The sequence below is a fragment of the Nicotiana sylvestris genome, chromosome 3 (assembly GCF_000393655.2).
Source record: "Nicotiana sylvestris chromosome 3, ASM39365v2, whole genome shotgun sequence".
Taxonomy (NCBI): Eukaryota; Viridiplantae; Streptophyta; class Magnoliopsida; order Solanales; family Solanaceae; genus Nicotiana; species Nicotiana sylvestris.
In genome coordinates this window covers 149,925,308-149,944,727 of record NC_091059.1, presented here as the reverse complement: position 1 = coordinate 149,944,727, position 19,420 = coordinate 149,925,308, and the positions used below count along the sequence as shown (strand labels likewise).

The 19,420-nt window shown below is 39.2% G+C and overlaps 2 protein-coding genes across 2 annotated transcripts; one reads left to right on the top strand and one right to left on the bottom strand.

The window, feature by feature from the left end:
• The first annotated feature begins 14,051 nt into the window (after positions 1-14,051).
• On the top strand, positions 14,052-14,684 carry LOC138888170 (secreted RxLR effector protein 161-like). The gene has a single exon (XM_070169987.1). The coding sequence runs from the start codon at positions 14,052-14,054 to the stop codon at positions 14,682-14,684; it is 633 nt and encodes a 210-aa protein (XP_070026088.1).
• Positions 14,685-17,493: 2,809 nt separating this feature from the next.
• On the bottom strand, positions 17,494-18,150 carry LOC104229316 (protein S40-7-like). The gene has a single exon (XM_009781941.2). It carries the CDS (start codon positions 18,148-18,150, stop codon positions 17,494-17,496), a length of 657 nt encoding a protein of 218 aa, XP_009780243.2.
• Between the last annotated feature and the right edge of the window lie 1,270 nt (positions 18,151-19,420).

Below are 19,420 nucleotides of genomic sequence, written 5' to 3'. Positions count from 1 at the left end.
AGTACTCCTCCACTAAGGAAAAACCCACTTGCCAACCGTCGAATTGTTCTTTTCTGATCACCGGTGGCCTGCGTTGGATACACTCCCGCTTTGATGTACTCTTTGATATCATGGAACCATGGCTCTCCATCGATTTCCTCTTCTATCACATTGCAGTAAGCATGCTGATCACGGACTTGAATCTGCAATGGATCAACATAGGCCTTATCTGGATGGTGCAACATTGACGCCAAAGTAGCCAAAGCGTCAGCAACCTCATTATGAATCCTTGGAATGTGTCTGAATTCTATGGCCTGAAAACGCTGGCAAAGCTCATGCAGACATTGTCGATACGGTATAAGCTTCAAGTCCCGTGTTTCCCATTCCCCTTGAATCTGGTGTACCAGTAAGTCCGAGTCACCCATGACCAAGACTTCCCGTACACCCATATCCACAGCCAATCTCAATCCCAATATACACGCCTCATATTCTGCCATGTTGTTTGTACAGTAGAAACGAAGCCGAGCTGTAACGGGGTAATGCTGACCTGTTTCCGAAATAAGTACTGCTCCTATTCCCACACCCTTCATATTTGCAGCCCCATCAAAGAAAAGTTTCCATCCCGACTTCTCAGCTTGTTCTAATTCTTCAATGTGCATTATCTCTTCATCAGGGAAATAAGTTTTCAAAGGCTCATAATCTTCATCAACGGGGTTCTCAGCCAAGTGATCGGCTAATGCCTGTGCTTTCATGGCAGTCCGTGTCACATAGACAATGTCGAACTCTGTAAGTAAGATCTGCCACTTTGCAAGCCTTCCTGTGGGCATGGGTTTCTGGAAAATATACTTCAACGGGTCCAAGCGAGATATAAGGTAAGTGGTGTAAGATGACAAGTAATGTTTCAATTTCTGTGCCACCCAAGTTAGGGCACAACATGTCCTTTCCAGATGAGTATACTTGACCTCGTAAGATGTGAACTTCTTACTGAGATAGTAGATAGCCTGCTCCTTTCTGCCCGTAACATCATGTTGCCCCAGTATACAGCCGAATGAACTGTCTATAACTGTCAGATACAGAATCAAAGGCCTCTCTGGTTCTGGTGGGACCAACACAGGTGGGTTTGACAAATACCCCTTTATCTTATCAAAAGCCTCCTGGCATTCATCAGTCCATTTGACCGCGGCATCTTTCTTTAACAATTTGAAAATTGGTTCACATGTTGCCGTGAGCTGAGCAATGAACCTGCTGATATAGTTCAGTCTTCCCAACAAACTCATCACCTCGGTTTTGTTTCTTGGAGGTGGCAATTCCTGAATAGCTTTGATCTTTGACGGGTCTAATTCAATACCTCTCCGGCTAACTATGAATCCCAACAACTTCCCAGATGGCACCCCGAAAGCACATTTCGCAGGATTGAGCTTAAGATTGTACCTGAGAAGCCTTTGAAAGAATTTTCTCAAATCTCTGACATGGTCAGATTGCTGTCTAGACTTAACGATCACATCATCCACGTATACCTCAATTTCTTTATGTATCATATCATGGAAGATAGTTGTCATGGCCCTCATATAAGTTGCCCCAGCATTTTTCAAACCAAACGGCATGACCCGATAACAATACGTTCCCCACGGCGTGATGAATGCCGTCTTTTCTGCATCTTCCTTATCCATTAGAATCTGATGATAACCCGCATAACAATCCACAAAAGAGCCAATATCATGTTTGGCACAATTGTCGATCAGTATATGGATGTTGGGCAGTGGGAAATTATCTTTTGGGCTTGCTTTGTTAAGGTCTCGATAATCGACGCACACCCTGGTCTTGCCATCTTTCTTTGGCACAGGCACGACATTGGCTAACCAAGTGGGGTACCGTGTAACCTGAATGACCCTTGCCTCAAATTGCTTGGCGATCTCTTCTTTGATCTTCACACTTATGTCTGTTTTGAACTTTCTCAACTTCTGCTTGACAGGGAGGAGTGCTGGATCAGTGGGCAATTTATGAACCACCAAATCGGTGCTTAGACCCGGCATATCATCATATGACCATGCAAAAACGTCTTTGTACTCATGCAATACTTTAATTATCTCCTCCTTGAGTTGTGGCTCCAAATGAACACTTATTTTAGTTTCCCGTACATTGTCTTGGTCCCCTAGATTAACTGCTTCTGTGTCATTTAGGTTAGGTTTGGGTTTTTCTTCAAAGTGACTTAATTCTTTACTAATTTCCTCATAAGCTTCATCATTATTACAATCCATCCCATCATCACACTCGATCTCTTGTATTATTACTTCTGAACTAGATTGGCTTTTAAAACTGGGCCGAAGATTCCTCATGCATGTCATGTCATTGATATCAGCATAAAAAGAACTGTACAAAGAAAAGAAAAGAAAATGGAAAGAGAATTAGGGACGAAGAAAATTGCATTTCATTAAACGTAAAGACAACAAGGTTTTAACTCATCCAAACGGACGGAACATAACAACTGGATTACAAACCCTGGAATAATCCAGGTGACAAAAGGAAAACAAAACCCACTACCACGACTCCCTCCGAACTGGAAGAGAAGTAGCTTCCCAATTGTTGATGTTAGCATATGGTCCGATGTACTGTATGTCTGCTCTGCTTGACCCTTCCCCGTCCTCAACCATGTTTACTTCAGCAAATACTTTCTCAAACACCTTATCCAAATTCCCATCCACCTCAATTAACGAACCTGACATCTTTGCCAATGATTGTTTCTTAATACTCGGTTTGACGAAGGACCTGGACAATCGAGGAATTGGTTTAGGGAGCACCCAAGCTTTCTTCTTCAATTTACGGGCCTTTCTGACATCTGGTGTTGTTGGTTTGAACCCTAACCCGAAGGTGTCCAGATTTTTGGGCAAAGACACAAGTTGAGTAATGCCCTGCAGTTCAACCCCCAAACCCTTCCCGGGCACGAACCCGTTATTCAACATTTCTGACACTACCATGACGGTCGCAGCTGACACCCTAGGACATGGCATGTTTTTACCTTCAGGCACCCTGCTCACCGAAACCGTTTCGAGGATCTGATACACCCATGGCCCCTTATCTTCTTCGGTCTCTATAAAGGGTATAATGGCATCATTCACGGCGCATGTGGGATCTTCCCCATGTAACACAATTTCTTGTCTGTCCCACTCGAATTTGATCATTTGGTGCAGTGTGGAGGGCACGGCTTTTGCCGCATGAATCCACGGTCGACCCAACAAAAGATTATAGGATACTGCAGCATCCAACACCTGAAATTCCATCGTGAACTCGACTGGGCCAATAGTCAATTCGAGTACAATATCCCCTACTGTGTTTGTTCCCCCTCCATCGAACCCTCGAACACAAATGCTATTTTTGCGGATTCTATCCTCATCAATCTTTAACTTGTTCAATGTGGATAACGTGCAAATATTAGCGCTCGACCCGTTATCGATTAGTGCCCGAGTAACCATTGAACCTTCACATTTGACCGTCAAATAGAGAGCCTTGTTGTGTTCTGTGCCTTCCATAGGCAATTCATCATCAGAAAATGCTATCCTGTTCACTTCAAAGATCTTGTTGGCAATTGTCTCTAAATGGTTTACTGAGATTTTGTCAGGCACATGAGCCTCATTCAATATCTTCATTAAAGCTCGGCAATGCTCATCAGAGTGAATTAATAATGACAACAACGAGATTTGGGCCGGTGTTTTTCTCAGTTGATCAACAATGGAATAATCTTGTCCTTTCATCTTTTTCAGAAACTCTTCTGCTTCCTCTTCCGTTACAGCTTTTTTAACTGGCACTGGATTGTCTTTTGCGCCCTTAGCTTTTCTCAACTCTTCAGGGGCGAAACAACGTCCTGACCGGGTCAGTCCCTGTGCTTCACAACTTTCTTCCTCAATTTCCTTTCCTTTGTATGTCACCACTACTTTGTCATATTTCCAGGGTACGACTTTGCTATCAACCATGGGTAACTGGACTACCGGTTTTATGACAACCGGCTCTACATAGACTCCCTTCACAACCACCACGGGCGTGGATACTGACCTTGGTACCACTATCTTGACTGGCTCCTGCTTTTTCTCGGCCACAAACGGTCCCTTTCCCATTACTAGCACTGGCTTGTCTTCTACTGCTTTTAACTGAACCACTGGCCTTGCACTCACTGTCTTTTCTTTGGTTTCCGTAGAACGAATCACCATAACCACCTGCGAAGGTTTCTTAGGCTCTTCCCCCTTATGTATCAGTTCGATCATGTTGGCCTCATAATGCGCTGGTAACGGATTTTGATTGATGTTCGGGGCCTCTGGAGCCTGTACCTCAATACGACGATTATCAATGAGCTCTTGGATTGCGTTTTTCAACTTCCAACATTTTTCAGTATCGTGCCCCGGCATCCCTGAGCAATACTCGCAGCTAACAGAGTGGTCCAGGTTTCTGGGAAGAGGATTTGGTGCTTTGGATTCAACTGGGGTCAGCATCCCCAACTGTTTCAATCTGTGGAAAAGAGAAGTGTAAGATTCTCCCAGCGGAGTAAATGTTTTTTTGTTTGGGGCCTTCTCATTTCTAAAAGCTTGGTTTGGGCGGAAGCTGGTTCCTGGTCTGTTAGCCCTGGGAGGTGGATAGGTGTTTTGTGGGTGTGGCTGTGTATTTTGGGGACTTGGTGTACGCCATTGCGAGTGCACTGGGGGTTGAGTGTAGGTCTGGGCGTGGTGAATAGAAAATTGTGGTTCTGGTGGTGGATAATAGTGTTGCGGTGGACCATATGGGGTATATTGATAGTTTGGGTGATGGGGTCTGGGTTGGTTGTAGTAGAGTGGACGGTTATTGTGCTTGGACCAAACATTAGCTTCAACTGCCGCAACTTCTTCTTTCTTCTTCTTCCCCAGCACACCACCAGTACCGCTTTGGATGGCCTGGGTGGTTGCTTTCAAAGCCGAGTAGCTCAAGATCTTGTTAGATTTCAATCCTTCTTCAATCATGGCTCCCATCTTTACCACTTCATTAAACGACTTCCCGACAGATGTCACTAGATGACCAAAATAGGTAGGTTCCAATGTTTGCAAGAAGTAATCTACCATCTCACTCTCCCGCATAGGAGGATCAACCCTTGCAGCTTGTTCCCTCCAGCGGAAACCAAACTCTCTAAAACTTTCCCCAGGCTTCTTTTCTAGTTTCAACAATGACAGACGATCAGGGACTATTTCGAGGTTATATTGAAAATGGCCGATGAATGCCTGGGCCAAATCATCCCATGTATACCATCGGCCGGGGTCTTGCCTCGTGTACCATTCTAGCGCTGACCCGCTCAGGCTTTGCCCGAAATATGCTATCAACAACTCATCTTTTCCCCCAGCCCCTCTCATCTTGCTACAGAAACCACGCAGATGGGCTACTGGGTCACCGTGCCCCTCATATAAGTCAAACTTCGGCATTTTAAACCCCGCAGGCAACTGTACATCAGGAAAAGGGCACAAATCTTTGTATGCGACACTAACTTGGTTTCCTAAACCATGCATGTTCCTGAAGGATTGCTCCAGGCTTTTGACTTTACGAATCACCTCCTCTTGTTCTGCATTCTTAACCGGTTTCTCAACTTCTCCCGGGATTTCAAAATGGGGAGAGGAGGTATATGGCTCAGGTGCTTTGAAAGTGGGTTCAGGGGGGTAGTATTGTGTATCGTGAGCCTGAAACAGTGGCTCACTAGATGATCTGTGCAATGGGGCTGGGGGAGGTGCCACAAAGACGGGAACATTTGGTGGAGGAGGGTTTTGAGTGGGTGGTGGAGCTTGGGAATCATAAGCCTCTCTTCCCTGATAATAGTGATGGCTTGGGAAACTTGTTGAAGGACCGGGAGAGGGGTATTCCGGCGTGTGTACTGGTTGGAGGGTAGGAGTAACGGGTAGTTCTTGCCCCTTCTGGGCTCTAGCTAAGGCTATCTGCATTTCATTCATTTCTAGCCTCATTTTTTCCATTTTCTCCAGGGCTTCCTTCAGCATCTGATTGGCCGTTTTTTCTGACTCAACGCTGTTGTCTGACCCAGTCATGCTTTCTGGTATAGGACCTTTTGATCTTGTTTGATAATGGTACGGTGCCAGTACGCTCTAACAACTAACTGATATTGATTGGAAAAACAACAAACTTGTCAGTGTTAGAGTCTTAACAGATATTGTAATTGCACGTTAGGGGGATGCAATGCTCCTAGGCAGTTAATCATTTCTAACATGCTTTTGCTCTGACCGCATGCATCATCCCGACTTATTTTTGCTCTGACAAATATATATTCTTTTTTTTTACGGTCGAATCCTATAGAGATTGCCTACGTATTGTGACCCCGCACGAATCAGACCAAGCGTAGTTCGTGCCATAAGACCAAAGTTTTTTATTATTATTTTTTTTTACTCAAAATAATGCTATTAAAAGCCATCACAAAAAAGAAAAATACAGACTTCATATATATATATATATATATTTTTTTTTTGAGAATGTTTGAAAAAAAAAACATATGGGTAGACAACAGACTCGAAAAACAAACAAGTGCAAGATTGAACTAGGGATACATTAAAGCTTTGAATTTTGGTGCCCGCGAGGCATCATTCGGCCTTTCCGCGGGCTTGGGGGCCAGGCTTCTTTGCAAGCTTTTTAGTTCCTCCATGATCTGATGGACATAACCCATGACTGAGGCAAAAAGGATATCACGAGGCATCTCTTCACATGTTAGGCACTTCGTGGTGATATAGCGCCCTATATCATTGATCCTACCCCTGATTCTATCCCTCTCTATGCACAGCTGTTCTATCCGTTGATTCTTTAGTCCCAATATTCGAGTATTGTCAATGAGCTGCTCTTGGAACCTCTCCATTTGTTCTTCCATCCGGGCTATCGACTCATAGCAGCGTTCTCTATCTGTTCTAGCATCCCGGGCTTGTTTGAGGACCCGATTATTGAGAATGGAGTTTATCTCTCTCAATGTTCGCAACACTCATTTCGTAGTCCCTTTTTACTTGCCATAGGTGCTCTCTCCGTGATGTTGTAACTGTGGCCCACCTGACCCGCATTCTTGTTATACAAGCCTGGGATCTCTCCAAGTCTTCTCGGCTTTGGCTGACTTGATTTCTCAATTCCGCTATCAACCTTTCATCAGAACGACGTTTCTGTCGGTCGCTATCACTCTTACCGACTTGGCGAATTCGGGCTTTCAGTGCCTGGTTTTCTTTGGCTAATTTGTTCTTCTCACCCTGCTCTGAGGCTACTTGAATATTGTTTTCAAACATAAGCCTTTCAATTTGTCGCTTCAGCTTCCCGATTTCAACCCGGTAGCCTTCCTCTCTTACTAACCAGCCCCACTGTTCCTGCGAATCATCCGTAAATTGTTGGATGTGAGCTCTTTTAGCAGGCCTCTGACGAATCTGGAACCTTTTCCCGAACCAAACATCGTATTTTGGGTCTACCTCACCCTTAGCCAGCTCTCGAACCATAGTCTTGGGTTCAAGGAATCTACATTCGTGCCACAGCTTTCTAATTTTTCCTTCGGGGAACACGACTCCTGGACTCAACTCAATGGCGTGCTTGCTTAGATCCTCATCAGTGGGAATTACCTGAAATCTTCCTAGTTGGCGCAGTACCCGATGAGGAGCATATGGCTGGATGCTACGAAGTCCCATCAAAAGAACATGACATTCCTCGGCCGCCATGTATATTACCTCAGTATCATTCAACCACCCAAATGCCCATTCAACTTGGTCGGCTGTTGTTGACCTCAATTGTGCAAGCCATGCTTCGACGCCTTCGGGAAATATGACGCCTGTCATTCGTTTCTCAAAGCCGCTAATGCAGTTTCTCTCAGTCAACCCGTGGTTCATGTATCCCACTCGGTGATGGAGGTGTTCTTGCATCCACAGCTGGAGTAACAGATTGCATCCCTGAAAGAACTTGCCTCCTTCTCGGCATATAGTTAAAGCTCGGTAGATTTCGGACAAAATCAAAGGAACCACAGTACTGTCGGTTCTTTTGATTGCAACATCGGCCATCCCTACAAGGCCTATCTCTATTTTTTTATCTTTGCGGGGACAGACCACAACTCCCAGAAATGCTGTGATAAATGCCAAAGTACGTCTTGCTTCCCACTTGATTCTGTTCCCAGTGTGAATTAATCCGAGGTTTGGTTCTTCCAAACCCTGAGGAATTCCGTACCGTTGATACAAGAATTGGAGAGTACAACATCCCTTCGACAAATCATCATTCTGCACCTTCCGACTAATGCTTAGCAAATCCAAGAACGCGTGCGGAGATACTGGTCTTGGTGAAAGTAAATACTGCCCTCTTAGTTTCCCATTCAACCCCGCATATCCGGCGACTTCCTCTAGTGTAGGTGAAAGTTCAAAGTCAGCAAAACGGAACACGTTGCGGGTTGGGTCCCAGAACGGTATTAGAGCCTCGATGATATCTGTCCTTGGCTTGATATTCAACAGATCGACAAAACCTCCCAAAACTCTTTCCACTATCTTTATACTATCCTTTCCCATATCATTCCACCACATGTGGAGTTGCAAAGGGACCTCGCTACACACTGAGAATGGTTCATTTTGACTTGTGCTCATCCTGCACATTTATTATAGTGATTAAAGAAGGAAAAACTTTTATTTGACTTAAAAACTATCTATATTCTAAAGAAATATTTTTTTGGATTTTAATAAATTTTTAAGGAGAAAGGAAATATTTTTGAACTAATATTCTGAATTTATGAAAGAAATACTACAGAAAAAAATATTTTTGAATTTTATTTTGAATATCTTTTAAACAAATAATTGGGATTTTGAGATTAAAAGGAAATATTATTATTATTTTTTTAAAAAAAATAAAAAATAAAAGACTTATTCCTACACACTTTCTGCTTTCTAGGCAAACAAACAATTCTAAAAGTAAAAATATATATGTTTTTTTTTCAAAATTTCGGCAGCATTTCGACAGTACTTGGACACTGATTTTTCTAAATTAATCATCTAACTCTCCACTTGCTATTTTTATTTTATTTTATTTTAAATTATTATTATTATTATTATTTTACACTCCCGAGACTCAGAAGCCGGTCAACATGCAAGACCGAGTAAATAAATGCAACAGGATGGTCTTTATTTCAGGTTGTTAGCCCTAGACGAACTCAACCCCTGTGTTGAGTCCCCTAAGTCAAAATGAACATGATGCAAATAAGCGTTCCTATTAGGGATCCGGCATGAAACTGAGTTATTCTAGGTTCAGAACTTGGGTGTTTGTTCTAGACCTGGCTTACCCGAGCGGACAGCTCGAGCCGAGGGGGAGGCAGCGTACCGGGAATACAGAAGTTTCACCGGCTTTGCAACTTATCCAACCTCGTTCTAAATTGGGAATTTAGACACTATACAGAAAAGAAGTCACACGAAGTGCACCCTTCTTCATGATTTAGAAGACTCAGAGAGGAGATGGGTTTCGGCACAGCTTATATACAGTTCACATAAGATCAAAGCGGTAAAAGCAGTTAATTAGCACATTAAGCACAGATCATGTAACAAAATCAAACGAAGCCAAATACAACAATTATTCCAAGCTCGAATTCTGAACCCTGAACCAGAGATTCTGGGTCCGTTTCCCCAGCAGAGTCGCCAGAGCTGTCACACCTCCTTTTTCCGCACCCGCGAGGGTGCAAGGGAGTTTTTCCAATTAAAGGACAATCGAAACGGGATTGGTTTATTTATTTCAGAGTCGCCACTTGGGAGATTTAGGGTGTCCCAAGTCACCAATTTTAATCCCGAATCGAGGAAAAGAATGACTCCATATTACAGTCTGCGTACCAGAAATCCGGATAAGGAATTCTGTTAACCCGGGAGAAGGTGTTAGGCATTCCCGAGTTCCGTGGTTCTAGCACGGTCGCTCAACTGTCATATTTAACTTATTTATCTGATTTTAATACAATTATGAACCGATGTGCCAATCTTAACTTTTTACCACTTTATTATTATTATTATTTTTTTTAAAAAAAAATAAAATAAAAATAAAATTGTGAACATCGTTTAAAACATGTCTTTGGATTACGTCACATGAAATGCACCCGCAATCCGGAACACATTTTTATTCAATGTTTTAGGATTTAGATTTGGGTCGCATGAAATGCGCATCCGAGTTTAAGAAGGTAAAATTAATCAAATCGCGCCTAAAGAGTCTAGCGCGTCATTATCTTTGGGGAAGGAAGTGAAATTCACTAAACAATCCATCCCAAATTCTAAGTAATTTTTTTTAAAATAAATAAATAAATGAGATTGGAGAATCCTGTAAATTTTTGTATTATTTACATCTATTTATTTTTAGCGAAATCCTTCCTTATTTTAAGAATATCCATTAATGACTACCTTTTTATTATTACTAAGTTTGTCTATAAATATAAAATCAATATCTACATTCTTGAAAATAACATATTAAATAGAAGAGAAAAACAAATATTAACAGAAAGTAATAAAAATTATAATCATAAATACAACATGGAATAAAATAAAATAATAAAAAAAAACTAATTATCCCATAGTTGGATTAAAATTCAAATTGTTAGTAAGACTTAAGCTTATTGAAACTAATTATTTACAAATACTGAAAATTGAAAGAAAAAATAAACTTGATTACTAAACCATATTTCTAAAAAATTTAAACAATTTAACCTTAACTAACTTTGTTTTAATTCACATCATGTCCTAATACTTGATTCGCAAACTAATTCATGTTTTAACTGAAATTAACTACATGATTCCGATTAACTTACCATTGACGAAAAATCTTATGAATAAGGAACTTAGTCAATTTTTGCCAAACTGATTCAATAACGCCATTTTTTACGTTATTTCTTCTATTTTTATTATTAAACAGTTTTAATTAATAATCAGGCTTAAATATATTTCCTAATAATCTGGTTAAGGCGTTATTTAATATGTCGCTATAATATGCCTAGTTATGCCAAATGACAGTGATTTACAGAATAATAATACATGAATAACCTAAATACAATACAAAAAATTAAATTAAACTAAATTAAAAATTTAACACTCCATTCTTCATTTCAGCTTACAAAATGCCAAAATTACAGTTGTGTACCTGATATTGTCAATATAAGAAGAAGAAAGTCAGCAACGTAATACGTAACACAGCAACAACAACAATAACCAGCAATAACCAGTCAACGAAAATCCCAGTGACAGATTTGAAAAATTCAAAATAAAATCCAGGAATGCCGAAAATAACGGACAGAAACCAAGGGAAATTTCCAGATTTTTGAAAGGCTAGTTAATCTTCAACCCTTAATTTCTACACCTGTATACCAGAATATTTATCAGGTGTGTACTACTTTCTCTTCTAATTTTCAACTTTTTATTTTTATTTTTTCTTTGTATGTTTTTCTTTTCTTGCCCTTTTCTCTCTCTTATTTTCAGATTTGTTTCTCTCTCTCGTATCTGTGTATTTTTTCTCTATCTCTCTGTCTATATTTTTTGATTTCAAGACCTCACATATATAACCCATCCCATAAACCTTTCAATTAATTAAAATCCATACTTTTCTCTACCCAACCCATTATCTTTCCACTCATCCCCATTACATTAAATAAACATATCACACCACCCCATTTCATTTTGTCCCCCATGCTTCATTTAAAATAATGCAAGATTCCCCTTTAAATTAAATCTTGTCCCCCCTTTATATTAAATAATCATATCACAACCCACCCCATTTCATTTTGTCCCCCATGCTTCAAATAAACAATTACAAAATGTACAATTCCTAAACTACCCCTTCCGACCTTACTGAAATTACCAAACTACCCCTGAACGTATTACAAATTTACCAAACTACCCATCAGCTATAACACATCAATTAATCAAACTTAACCAAAATATAGACAATATGATCAATTTCTAACAATGTTCAAACAACAATATGAACACGGATGAACATCATAACAACAATATCACATGAACATGATTTTAACAACATTTCAACAACAAATCACATGAACACAAATTGAACAACCAAGAACAACTAAAATTTGATTGAACAATATTTTTAGCAACAACAAACCTATTTTTCGGATTTAAACAACAACAACAATCAAACAAGTATATTTAGATTCCTAAATTCAATAATATTGAACTTAAAATCAACTCTAACAACATTACAACAAACAATTCTTATATTAAACTTTAAACAAGATTATGAGAACAATTCAAGAAATAATCATAAATGGTAAACAAGAAATCAAACTATACAAAATTCGGATTCAAGATCATCCAAACATGAACATGAATGAATCTATTTTAACACAACAAACATGACGGATTAAACGATTAAATCAATATATTCCTTTAACACAACTAAATTCTTTAAACAAATAACAAGATCGACGAAGAAACAATTATGAACTTAAACTTGAACTTAACAATACTAACAATTTCTAACAATACATAAACACATGAAACAAATTGAAGAAATAGTTAATTAAATTTCAATTTGAATCTAACAAACAACAAACTAACAAATATTCACTTAAACAATAATGCAAACATGAAATAAATATGAAAACAACTAATTAAACTTCTATTTTGAATCTAAAAATTAATTTAACAAATAACATGAACACACTAGAAAATTATTTCAACGACGAACAACGAACAAAACAAGGATTAAATCATTTAACGATTTGGATCCGGAAAATATCAAACAAAATATGGACAAAAATAAAACTCAAAAACAACTAACCGGAGATGAATAAACGACGCACTTTGATTGTAAGCAAATCTGTCCGAGCCTCGACCAAAGCTCGAACGAAGGACGACGAAGACGAAGAAGAAGTAGAAGCAGCCGCGGCTACTGCCGCGACGAGCAGCAGCACGACGTCGAGAAGCAGAAGCAGCGGCGGAGGAAGGAGTAGCAGCGGCAGCGTCACTGTTGCGACGAGGCAGCAGCGGCGACGACCCAGCAGTGGCAGAAACGCCGGCAACAGCTCGACGGAGGAAGCAAAAGCAGTAGCACGACACAGTAGTAGCGGGCATGACGACGATGGTCGCATCAACGCAGCTGAAACAATCTCGAGCTGGACGAGGCAGTCATGACGAGGAAGCAGCTGCAATGGGCGTGTTTGGACGTAAGGTTTGAGCTGTTCATCGAGCAAAACGCAGCAACAACGTTGCTCTTCAACGGCGGACGAGGAGGGGCGTTGTTTGTTTGACGAAGATGAAGGAGCTTTGGGCAACATCTATGGTTGCTTGGAGACGAGACGAGGTATGTAAGTGTGTGCGGGGTGACAATGAAAATCCATGGATGAGCTTGAGGGGGGGGGGAAGCCATGGGAGCTTGAGAAACTTTGGAGGAAGAAGAAGAAGATAGGAGGGGTGGGGGCGGATTGGTTTAGTGTTAGGGTTTCTTGTCTTTTAATTTTTGTTTTGTTTTGTAAAATGTAAGACAAAGGGGTTTGGGTCTTTTGGGTTATGGACTGGGTCGACCCAGTTCGAAATGGACTGGGTCGTAGGGAAGATTGGGCCATTTTTTGGGCCTATGGCTTGAAGTTGAAGAAGAGGCCTAATTCCGACTTTCTTTATATTTTCGCTCTCTTTTCTTCTTTTATTTTTCTAAAACTAAATTATAAAAATACTTAAACTATTATTAAGAACTAAATTAAGTTATAAAAGCACAAATTAACTCCCAATAACAATTAACGCACAATTAAGTATTAATTAAGCATAAAATTGTATATTTGGACATTAAATGCTAAAAATGCAAACGATGCCTATTTTTGTAATTTTTTAATTTTTGTAAAACAAATTTAATTACTAACAATTGTAGAATTAAATCCTATATGCAAAATGCGACATATTTTTGTATTTTTTATTAATTTAGCAAATAAACACGCACAGACAAATACAAATACTTATTCAAAATATCACAAAATTGCACACCAAAGAAAAATCATTTTATTTTTGAAACTCTTGCGAGATCGCAAGAAAAGGATATTAGGCTTGTCCCAAGGTCTTTATATTGATACAATACTCTCCAGGTTTAGCATGCATGATTCCAAGAAAGGATTCCTTCCTTTCAGACATGGAATTTCTCTATCTAAAGATCAGTCTCCTAAGACTGATGAAGAGATAGAAAAGATGAAGGCGGTCCCTTATGCATCAGCTGTGGGGAGCCTCATGTATGCTATGTTATGCACTAGGCCTGATATCTGCTTTGCCGTTGGCGTTGTTAGCAGATTTCAGTCTAATCCTGGGAAAGAGCATTGGACGGCGGTTAAACATATAATCAAGTACCTGAAAAGGACTAGGGATTACATGTTGATCTACCAATCGGATGACCTGGTACCTATTGGGTATACTGATTCGGATTTCCAATCAGACAGAGATTCTAGAAAGTCTACCTCAGGTAATGTGTTTACTCTTGGAGGTGGAGCCATAAGTTGGAGGAGTATCAAGCAAACTTGTGTTGCTGATTCCACCATGGAAGCCGAATATGTGGCAGCCTCTGAGGCAGCCAAAGAGGCAATTTGGCTCGGTAACTTCCTGAGAGAGTTGGGTGTGGTTCCTTCAATTCAAGCGCCAATTACGCTTTACTGTGATAATAGTGGTGCGGTTGCAAATTCAAAGGAGCCACGAAGCCATAAGAGGGCAAAGCACATTGAGCGTAATATCATTTAATTCGTGATATAGTGCAGATAGGGGATGTAGTGGTCACCATGATTGCGTCAGAGAACAACTTGGCAGATCCGTTTACTAAGAGCTTACCACAGAAGACTTTTGATAAGCATGTAGAAGGAATGAGTGTCAAAATTGTAGACACATGGTTATTAGTCTAAGTAGGAGATTGTTAGAATATACTATAAGCCATGCGTATTGTTATAGTATACTTTATGAACAATTATTTATTTACTTGTTTAAATTCAATAAAGTTTCATTTTAAATAGATCATGTGTTGGTTTGTGCGTCCATTGCTTACATAGTAGATGATTTAGTGTATAGAGTTTAGCTTATACACGGAAGATTAAATCATCGGTTCTTGTAAGACATAAAAGTTAATGTTCACAATCTAATGATGGAATTGGACAAATCATCGGAATGATTGTAGCACAAGATTAAATATAATTTATCTTGATTATGGGAATGGTTTAATTCCAACTTCTTGTGCTAGTACATTTTGTATGTATTGAACGGATCAAGTAGAGATGAGTATTTTATACTGACTTTATAAAATAATTTCTCTAGTCCATTTAATGTACTTATACTCTTAATCCTGATATAATTATTATTAGCTGTGTATGTCACTTGTTGTTTTGATTTATTAAAAGGCGAGATTCTTTCGCGAGTCAATAAGCCTGGTAAATTGGATAACAATGATATACATTGGCGAAGTAATAATTAGTTGATGGAATCCATGTCTCGATTTTGAGATTGATGATACTCCTTTATGAAAGCTTATAAGTTTTCATGTGTAAACCCGGCCGGTGGATTTTGTATCCGACACATGAAATAAGTTAAGTGTAAGTCTAAAGGAAGTAATCAATAAATTTAATAGTCAGTACTTTAATTTGATTGATTAGTATCTGAATCTTAACACGAGGAGTTAAATAAGGTTTTATGGAAGAATTTCGAAATTGAACTAAGGAGTGCAATTACGAATTTTTAGTGGAATAATTCGTAATTTATTATGATGGAAATTAGTTTCAGAATTTCGAAATTAATATCATAATAGGAAGCCTTGTTAATTAAATTCTGTGGTCCCTACTGTGCCTAAATAATAGAAAATAGTGGAAACTGTTACTTAGTGGGAAAGAAAACGTGGAAACCGTCCCTTAGTGGGAGAAGGAAACCTAACAGGTTTTGAAAACGGTTTTGACCTAAAAAACGCAGCTATATATATGGATATAAGGGCTGGACGTTTTTGACATGATTCTGACTGCGGTTTCTACTAGAATTTTGCCCACCCAAAATTTTCTATTTTCGGTTATTGTTTGGGTAACACAGTAGAAGACTGTGGAAATCTGCTGGTGTGTTTTCAACTGAGGAACTGGAGAACGACATAGATTTGTTGTGTTTACGCTTCAAGAGGTAATCCTAAAATCTCCATACGTGCTAGTTGTTTAGATTACACGTGAATAAGATTCTGTTATTGCTTCCGCTGTGGTATATATTTCTACAGCAATAACTACAGATATTCAGACTTGATCAAGAAAAGATTTTAAAAAAAGCTAAAGATATTCACAGATCAATGCCATTCATTAGAGTGTAATACAGTTTACGCCTAAGTGAGTTAGCTTTCAGCCTCTACCAAAAGCAGTCACCTGGTTCCGCAGAATAATCAATGAAAATCTAAAGCAATGAGGACTACAAAATTAGCATAACTTTTACAACATAACAAACTTTGATCGGAACATCAAAGGAGGTTGCAGAGACTTGCCATACCGCGAAATAGCATAAGCATAACGAACTTAATACAAATCAGATAACAACTCTGCTGCTATCTCAATTAGTTGACATTTTCGCCAGATTGATTTAGAGTCCCAGAATTGGACTGCAAGATTTTATTTTGGGCTTATAGAGTTTCCAGAATTCCTTGGATTCATAAGTAAACCAACACCTAAATGGACTATAATCCAAAATGCCAATCTAAGTTTCTGAAGATGCTAAAACTTCAACTGAACTATTAACTATAAATTCAGGGGCCATACATTCCAGCTCCATAAGCTAATTCTGATGTCACTACAAAGTATCGCGTTACCACAGTAAACCCCACAAGTATGTACCTCGGAAACTTCATGCTTTACCTATTGCACCTCCATCACACTTAGATGTTTACTTATTTTTAATCTTGAAAGCTAAAATGCCGGGAGAGCACAATTCCCGCCATAACATCAACTTTTATCATTTCCAGTTCCTCAAGCAGTTCACTGCCAAAATTAACCTCATTACTCCCTCATATCATAAATATATATATAAAAAATGAGCGAATTTAAGAAGAACTGCAGAAATCGTGGACGAGTGAACACCATTTCTTCGTGTGATTGGAATGAGCTGTGGCCCTACTTAATAATTTCCCCTCCATTATTGAGCTCACCTGATATGAATTTCACTTGAATTGAACGAAAATGATAACCAACAAGCTGATTTTGAGCATTATCAAGCTCAGATGCCGCATCATATTTGCAAAAGAAAAGCATTCATTCTGATCAATACATTATCTTGAACCGAGGAAAGAATACAACTTATTTTGGGACGCTTACTTCACCATAATGCATAATTACAAAGTAATAACCATTTTCCAAATGGAATGTCAACAAGGCAAATTGATTGTACCTTTTTATCATAATTTACAATCTTTGAAAAGAACGTACAGCAACTGACTCCTTCGAAATTAAATTATTCTTCAGAATTCAATCACAAAAATAATAAATTGATTGACCTTTTCTTCCTCTTTTTTTTTTTTTTGACGGGCGGGGATTTTTAGGATGGGTCAATCAAGAAAACCTGTTTGCTGAAAGACAGCGTTACGAACACGCCGCAAGTCCCTGCCTTTTAGCGTCCGCCCAACGCCTTCGAAAACCGAGAACGTCACGTGCGACTGAGCCACCATCACGTGAGGAGGAACCATTACCTGGTCTTCTAGCAGCTCGTCGTCCACCTCATCGAACCGGTCAAATCCACCCAACGGTCCAGTACTCTTCTTCTGCCACAGGGGCACGTTCACCGGAGCCGACTGGTGAAATTTAGGCAGAGAATTGGGATTTGAATTCTCCGAACGAAACACAGGCGGAATCATTTTGGCAGCGGATGCGGCAGAAACGGAAGGATTGAGCGTAGATTTGCGGCGGACGAGGGGGTGGTGATCGTCGGAGAGAGCAGCGGAAAGGCCGGAATTGGAGGATTTGTAGAGTGTTGCGGCGCGTTGAGGGAGGAGGCGCGTAGGGGAAGAGGAGGTGGAAAGGGCAGGGGGAGAAAAAGAGTTAGCAACACTGGAACAATCAGAGGATTCGGACCAGAAAACATCGTTCTCATCGAACTCTTCGAGCTGGTTGAGGTTGTTGTTAGGGTCGGAGTCGGGTTGTTTGAGGAGACCCATGAAGCGAATGGAGGAAGAAGAAGATGAAGTATTGGTTAGGAGGGAAGGCATGAATGAGTGTTGACTGAGTGTCTCCGTCAATGGTTAGACTGAAATTGAGGAACTGATTTTCTTTTTCATTTTTGTTGCATAGGATGGATTTTTTATTTAATTAAATTAAAATATTTATGGGTGAAAAATGAAGAGAGAATTATAATAGGGGTAGGTAGGTGACAAAAAAAGATAGAAGTTGTTATGGAGGAGATGAGATTGGCGGGGGAACATAATGGGAAAGAAAAGATCTTAAACGACAGTGATTCGGCTTCAGGTGACCACACGTTTATGTCAACAAGGGAAATGATTGCTACCAAATCTTTCCTTTCGATATTACATTAAGAATTTTAATTAAATCGTGAAAAAAGAAAATGTTTTCTGCCAAAATTATTTACATTCTCGAAATTCAAATTTAAAATATTTGATTATAGATTAAAAAATTACATTAAAAGGGCATGTACTAAGCTTCTGTTATGCATGAAGTCCGGGGAAGAGTCGTACCATAAAGGTTTGTTGTATACAGTCTTACCCTGTATTTCTGCAAAAGGCATTACTAATATACTTTATTTAGTACTATTCTTATATACCCGACCAAACGGTTCCTAAAAGATTTGCAGGACACATAAAACTATATACTTTATAAGTAAACAATTCCTTATACATGCTTATCCATGTAATAAAACTATAGTATTGCTAATGTCATGGTTTGCTATGTATATGAATAATACTGAATATGGTGTATAATTAATTAATACTTATAAGTATTGGTTATACATAAGTTGAAAAATACTACCAAATAAGGGATTAATAATACCAAAGCAAATATATGTATTATTTTCCTAATACATCCTACCAAACAATCCCTTATATTGTTTTCACCTTGCTTTTGCAATCGATTTTTGATATATCGTATACAACAACAACAATATACCCAGTATTATCCTACACTGTGGGATCTGAAGAGGATAATGTGTACGCAGACCGTACCCCTACCTTGTGATGATAGAGAGGTTGTTTCCAATAGATCCTCGGCTCGGGAAAACATAGGCACACCTTGCTATTTTGATATATCGTATATTTGTTTGAATAAATCAATAAAACATAATGTGCTATTTTATCATTAAACTTTGACAGAAGATTAAATATTCTCATGTAAGTTAACTCTTAGGTTAAATTATTGTAAAAACAGCACGGGCTAGCCAGTTTTTAGACTTGTCATTCAAAAATAGTCAGCGTTTGCAAAGTCATTGAAAAATAGCCACTATTTTGCTGCAATACAAAAAATTTC

What these genes read in the sequence shown, in the direction of transcription:
- LOC138888170 (XM_070169987.1), top strand. Translation starts at nt 14,052, where the DNA reads ATGCATGATTCCAAGAAAGGATTCCTTCCTTTCAGACATGGAATTTCT.
- LOC104229316 (XM_009781941.2), bottom strand. Translation starts at nt 18,150, where the DNA reads ATGCCTTCCCTCCTAACCAATACTTCATCTTCTTCTTCCTCCATTCGC.